The sequence below is a fragment of the Leptinotarsa decemlineata genome, unplaced genomic scaffold, assembly GCF_025532065.1.
Source record: "Leptinotarsa decemlineata unplaced genomic scaffold, Ldec_3_MD MMD2_tig00026369_RagTag_RagTag, whole genome shotgun sequence".
NCBI lineage: Eukaryota > Metazoa > Arthropoda > Insecta > Coleoptera > Chrysomelidae > Leptinotarsa > Leptinotarsa decemlineata.
Window position 1 is genome coordinate 2,376,133 of NW_027412709.1, and position 7,180 is coordinate 2,383,312.

A 7,180-nucleotide genomic window follows, 5' to 3' on the forward strand; every position below is an offset into this window, starting at 1 on the left:
CAAGTTAGTATCGGTATTGACAAACTAGTATCGATATTGACAAACTTTGTCTTTCTTGAAAAAAAAAGATTTTTCTGTTAAAAAATGCAATAGGCTTACCAATCAAATCAGAGTGCTTAGTAGTTTGGTGTCGCATCAGTAAAAAAGGCTTCATGCTTTGGTTCGAAAGTGTTTCAAGACATATAACACATTGAGGAATAGGAATAATAGGGATGGGATGTCACTGGTTTCAGTCCCTGGCTTTACTATAAAACCATACTGTAAGTAGCTTTCATCATATTTACAATTGACCAGTGATTTAGGTTTTTTTAGCACAACCCTTTGAAGTAGAAGAGGACGTCAGAAATTGTTTCATAGTTCAGTTTTCTTATACAAAATCACAATTAAATATTACAACACCCACAATGGACCACTACAAAAACATATAAACATTGCACAATCACTGGCAATATTGTGAGGCCGAAGAATGTTGGCGTGGGGGGAAGTGGAGAGCACAGCTCTCTTCACATTACGTCGGGCGCCATCACTCCTCACCCTCACTCACCCACACGTACCACCAGTGGTAAGCATAATGCGGGTTGGGAACCCGTGGTGTAAATAAACCTTCAATTATAAAAACCTGCAGACCATGGCTGACAAACCTGGCAAATAGATTCGGCATAGTTATCTCCAGCTGTGAAAGCTTTCTTCTTATCTCATTCATTTCAGTCGTTTTCTTTCAGGTAACTGATATTCTTTGTTGAATTCAAAGTCAACACCCAGAAAAGTACAAATGATATGAAAAATATATTACCAATATGAGGTATGACACCTTGAATCACAATCCAATTATATCCATGAAAAAAATTATTATTTCTAGTTTTTTACGACAATGGTCCCCATGAATTTGGGAGATTCAGAATAATTCCAGATATTTCATTAGAACAATGTTTAGTTTTCAATGATTTGGATTACAGTATCATTTCTAAGTATACAAGTACAAGTTCAGAAAGTATTATGACTAGGACAGTATTATTATTATTGTGAGAGAGTTGGATAAAACTATTCTTCTGTAATTAAAGAATTTTCCAGAAGAGAAACTTCAGTATCCAGATCAGCAAATAATATCTTTATAGTCGAAATGATCTCATTGTAATTTCGCAAAGATTTCAATACATTCTGAGTAACTTCTTGGCATTCAGAATATATATTCATATTACCAACTGCCAGCTGCTCTATATTTCCTGATAGTTCAGTTACTTTCGCTATGTTCTCAGAATCAATGAAGGGTAACAGTGACTCTAAAGTTCCAATCTTCTGTACAGTATCTTTCAATTCCGAGTATAATTGGAGTAAGTGATACCTCTTAGCTTCAGCTTCTAGCTCATCTACTCCAAGGTTTGGATCTAGATATTCATTTATAATAGACAAATGGTGAAGCATGGAACTAATTACTTCTCTGCAACTTAAAGCTGAAGTAATCATTGCATGAGTTTCCAAAAGTAAACTAGTAACATTTTTAGTATTTGTAGTTGGTAATTTATCTCCGAAAATCTGAATTTCCAGATTTTCAATACGGCTCTCTAACAAGTTTATTGGATCCATCTAAAACAAATAAATAATATTTTACACGAGGTAATATTCTATTAATATTGATCAAGATTTTACCAGAAAAATTACACGCAATAAAGTAACACAAATACAAAATAAAATTTCCACTTCTTTTCCACTAGACTCACCAGAGTGACACCTGCACCACCTGACAGTACTGACAACTGACAGGTGGTGAGTTCTTAAACTTATCTGTCAGCACCTGATCCGATAGAATCATCTATTAGGGCATTTCTAATGGTAGAAAAAATCCACATGATTTTTTTCTGTTGAATTTAAGAACTTGCCTAGTGACTTACTGATCTAGCACAACACCAGTACTGCCAATAGGTGTGTTTCTCAAAGACGTCTCGATTGGCGTTTGATATAAGATAAGAATATTTATTAACCAATCATGATACACTTAGTATACTTGAATGTGACCGATGCCTTCCACGTCGGTTACAACTGATGTTTGAGGTACGATGTTTCTTCGGTCAAGATTGTGTAGGATGAATACGTGCTGAAACCTCAGAGGTGTTTTCTGGCGTTTGATCGTATTAAAGCGTGTATTCAAAAACGATTCGTAATGACGTTATTAATAATGAGATTCGCCAGAATAAAATTACTCAGATTCAAATACAATATTAAAAACAACCTCTAACCTCAATTAGAATCGAATTTGTAACGTAACGTCAAAATCCGTTTCAAAACCAATCTCACGCTAGTTTTGAATCATCATCCGTGCGTTCCACTAAGCCAGAGGTTCTCAAATTTATTTTGCCTACCGCCCACTTCAAGAATCAATTCTTTTCTAGCCCCCCCATTTTTCTACTTTACTACATCTCAAGAATCACAATCGCAGTCATTATTTTATTAATTAAATTATTTGTGTCATGTGAAAATAAGACTTTCTGATAAGGGTAATGTAAAACTCCATTTTGTAATATTAGGTAAACTTTTATTCATGTTAAACGAACATTTCAATTTGAATTTTGAAACTAATCTGATGTGAAATATGAGTTTGATGATTTTTTACAAGTTTGTCAATGTCAGGCTCGAATTTACTCAAAAACAGCCGTAAGTCACCGTGTTCGATAATCTGCGACCGATTTCTCTTTTAAGTTAGCAACGTTGCCACAGAACTAAATCCACGTTTACACAAATACGATGATGGGAATGCTATCAAAAATCGTTGAACGGTGGACCATAATCCAGGATTGGCTTTTGTAGCCAAAATTCTTCGTATCCCCCCTCACATGCCCCTACCGAGTTGAGTGGTCCGAGTTGAAATCTTCCCCATACGGTTAATGTGTGCAGGACATCCCATCTCGTCCAGAGTCAAATAGATTGTAAAATCGAGTCAGATAATTACCTCTTTATAACCAACGCACTTCTGTGTGAAATACCAACCGGTTGAAATCTTCATCATTAGCAACACAAAGCTGGTTAAATAATCTGTCATTTAAAGAACTTATTCGGATTTTATTGACTGCTTTGATGATATATTGCAGTGATAGAGAGGGGCACTCATTTCGCCACCAAATGTTGCTTATGAATGACGCAATGTACAGCGAGCACATCAGGAATTTAATTTTTTTAAGTACGCTATGAAGCCTTTGTGACGTTCTGTCATAGCTGAAGCGCCATCCGTAGCAGCTGATATTATATTCTTCAGTAGAATTTCTTCCTCATCACAAAATTTTTCCAGTGCATAATATATAGTTTCTCCTTTTGTATCCATCTCTAAATGTCTGGCAAATAGTACATCTTGATATATTTTCTCATTTTTAATAAACCTCACGTATGACAACAACAATACTTCCTTGGTTGGTAAAGTGGACTCATTTAGAATTTAGAAGTCTTCAGATGGTTGCACAATGACTCTTCGAAGTTTCCAGCCATCTCATCAATTCGTTTTTGCTCTGCCGCTGGTTTATGGAGCACAGTTAGTTATTACAGCTGTTATTGCTGGTAAAATTAAATCCTCTCCAATAGTGTGATGTTTACCTGTTTGAGCAATCAGCAAGGAGATATTGTAGGAAGCTCGGAGTCCGTCGTCGCCTTGCTTAAGAGCCGCTGGAAATAGTTTTGACACAGAGTTGGCTGAGCTGAGTGTTTCTTTTCCAGTTCTTGAAAATAAGTCACACTTTTGTCTTTTTTATCTGAATGCATTTTATTTTTGAGAGTTTTTTCATCGCTTAATTCGAAAATGTTTTTTGACAAAGGAGGCACATAGGCGATGAAGGATTTGTGGGATTTTCAATAAATCCATATTTTATATATTCCGCGCTATACTGCCGTTTCTTCTTTTTTGCTTCCGACATAATTTTGTCTTCAAAAACTTGCTAATGACATCACTCACTGTATTCACCACCGCACGTACAGCAGTTTACCTAGCTAGTCAATAACTAAATTCACTTGATTTCGTAATATCGTCGAATGACATTACTGGCTGGATGGCTACACTAAGCGCTCACAACGATCAAAATACTTCTAAAACTGTTCCACATAATAACCGCGGTCGTTGTGGTCGCCTCGAAAACGTCATTCATGACGTCATTACTCTCGTCTCTCGCTCACACAAGCTCACAACGATCTAACCCATTAATGTTATCTGTCACTCGTAATTCTCATTTCTAATTTCTTAATTTATTCCATTATTCAATCTCATAAGTAATCAATGGAATAATTACTTACACGCAATGAAGTAAATTTAAGAGTAGCATAAATTTAAGAGTATAATTCATGTTTGCAATCAATCATGGCATTTTCAAAATTTACAGCGTATTATGTGATAGAAAATCATGTAACTGAAATGACTTTTGAATTCTTCATCTCCAATTTCCGTACAAGATATTTTGATTACATGTGATGCACTGTTTGGAACCTTTGGTGTAGTAATGAATATTACTGGAATTTTTCCCCAACACCAAACCGTTATTTCAACACCTTGACACGTATTTCGATCACCAACTTATCATCTTCAATCACACTTACAAAGCTATCCTTATTTATACCATAGATACCTCTTCTAGGTACCTGCGTCTTAAGTGTCTTGAATTAATTTCACAATGTCGCCATATCTATTTGTTTTAAAATAATTTTACAATGTGTCCTTATGTAATAGTCAGGTAAATCTAATAAAGCTATGTAGTAAACTATTAGGTATTGGTCCACCATGGTTATTCATAATATTTTTATGTTTACTTATTTCTACACTCTCGTAGGCATCTGGATGCCTGTTGTTGTTAACTTGTCTAACTAATCTTAATGAACTGAAGTCTATGGAATGGTTTTGTTGCAAAATATGATGGGCGACTGCTGATTTTTCAGGTCTTCCATATTTTAAGTGTGCTAAGTGTTCCTTATATCTTATTTCAATAGATATTTTTGTCCGTCCATAATGTTTTGCCTTGCATTCGTAACATTCAATTTTGTAAATTCCACAGACTTTTCCAAATTCTCGACTTTTGGACTTCCTAAAAGGCTTTGTATATATGACTTGTTTTAAAAACCACCTCCATACCTAGTTCCTTTGGAAATATTGAGGTTATCGATGATATATTACAGTGTAATCCTGAATCACAGAATATCGGAACTAGTATTCTGTGCCCGAATATAGTCAAAGTCAATCGAGTGATGACGATTCTCAGTGTACTCCGTATAGAGGTTTGACTAAGGATAAATCAGAATTACTGGGTTCTAAACCAAAAGAGAAACATTTTTGGAACCTGGAACAGTCTTATGAATGAATTTGGTATTGAATAGAAAAAAGAAACATTGATACTTTTTATTGACACATCAAAAACAATCTCGAAAGGTGTGTTATTAACTAACGGAAATACTTATACTTCTGTGCCTGTGGCATAAAATTCAATATATATGAAGGAAACTTATGATAATTTCAATATATGTAATTTTAGAGAAAATTAACTATACTGCTCATGAATGAATGCTGTGTGGGGATTTAAAAGTTGTCTCCATGCCCCTTGGTTGACAACAGGTGTTCACAAAGTTTCCGTGTTTATATGTGAATGGGACACCAGAGCAAGGGATCAACATTGGTTGATCAAAACAATTACTCTTCAGTAAAACAATTACTCGAAAACAATTACTCTTGCGAAAAACTTCAATTCCTTGCATGAAACATTTTACACGGACTTAAGTTGACCCCAAGAAGATTCTTTCACCTCCACTTCACATAAAGTTGGGTTTAATTAAATAATTTCTTGAAGTTTCATAGTTTGGAATTCCATTGTCTGATATGATATAATACGATTTGAAATCCCTGAAAGAACTAGTCATCACCCGAATACGATTGTGGATATTAACAATAGAAACGTCGTGAAGTAACTTGGCCTAAAATTTAATTTTTATTTCATTTTGATTGTTCAATTTTAAATTTTTTGTATGATTTTTATTTGATTGTAATTTCATATCAGGATTTTTTGCTCCAAGTAATTGTCAATTTTGAATGTTCTTTCAGGGATTTCAAATGAAATTCATGAAACGAAACATTGTTAACCGCCTTTGAACAAAATGTGTTAAAGCTTTACCTAAAGATGGTGATTGTTTGAAATACTTGTATACGAAATTTCCTCATTTATCAGAAGCTAAGTTGGAAGAAGAGATTTTCGTTGGGCCTGATATCCGTAAATTGATGTTCGATTCGAAACTTCGAAGCAACAATGAATGAAAAGGAACACGAAGTTTCAATATCATTTAAAGAACCCCAAGTTATAATATTAGATTTGATATGACATGTTGAATAATCACGATTTGTTTAGTATTAATTATTTATACCATTCAAGATCAGCAGCCGAGTAAGTACTTACAAATTTCACTTCCACATAGTTTTCGAACTCTTATAATAAGTATAATCTGAAGTATTCATCAAGAATTGATTAGTGAGGCCTGCATGGCTTCAAAATGAGAAAACGACCGTTCTGAAGCTCGTCAAATAAACATTCAAAAGCGATTCTACTCAATACAAAGTTTCTTCGTCTTAACGAGAGTAATTTTGGAAAACTTCTTTTGCTACTCCATATGAACTGGGATGATGTTGATATAATATGTTGCATGTTCTTTTGTGACATTTTCCTCCTGAAGATAATGCTGACTAGCTAAAACCGAAAGTGTTGAAAGTTCCCTCAAAAAGTTTCAAGGTCAAAGTTAAGATCGAGTAAATAATATTGGTTTGGTAAAAAAAATCCTAGAAATTCATGAATAAATTGATAAAGTATAGAACAGAATCTATTGTCGTGAATAAATTCATGAATTTATTCATGAAAATAGATTCTGTTCTGTATTTCATCATGAAGAGATTCATAAATTTATTGCTGAATGTAAAACAGGAAAATTGATAACGATTGCGGCCGTGAAGATATTTACGAATTAATTGTACAATAAATTGATATATATATAGGTAATACTGCTTCAAATAACAACACTGCGCTTGACAATTGACATAACCGTATTATTTCAATATTATATTTTTCAGGTAACCGTTGTCACAAATTTTGGTTAATAGCGTTCTATAAATGGTTATTTTTGGAATATATGCGATGCTATATGCGATGCTTGGCTAAATGCGCCGTACGGAAGCAAA

The 7,180-nt window shown here is 34.2% G+C and overlaps 1 protein-coding gene across 2 annotated transcripts; it reads right to left on the reverse strand.

Annotated features, from left to right (window-relative positions):
* Positions 1 to 767: 767 nt before the first annotated feature.
* Positions 768 to 1,859, reverse strand: LOC111507998 (dynactin subunit 3). Of its 2 annotated transcripts, none has more exons than XM_074185224.1 (2): positions 1,719 to 1,859; positions 768 to 1,584 (listed from the first exon to the last, which is right to left on the reverse strand). In XM_074185224.1, the coding sequence occupies exon 2, from the start codon at positions 1,582 to 1,584 to the stop codon at positions 1,042 to 1,044; it is 543 nt and encodes a 180-aa protein (XP_074041325.1). In that variant the 5' UTR covers positions 1,719 to 1,859; the 3' UTR covers positions 768 to 1,041. The 2 variants fall into 2 exon arrangements, with proteins under 2 accessions (XP_074041325.1, XP_023019176.2); XM_023163408.2 differs by having other exon boundaries at positions 1,648 to 1,796.
* Between the last annotated feature and the right edge of the window lie 5,321 nt (positions 1,860 to 7,180).

What these genes read in the sequence shown, in the direction of transcription:
- LOC111507998 (XM_074185224.1), bottom strand. Translation starts at nt 1,584, where the DNA reads ATGGATCCAATAAACTTGTTAGAGAGCCGTATTGAAAATCTGGAAATT.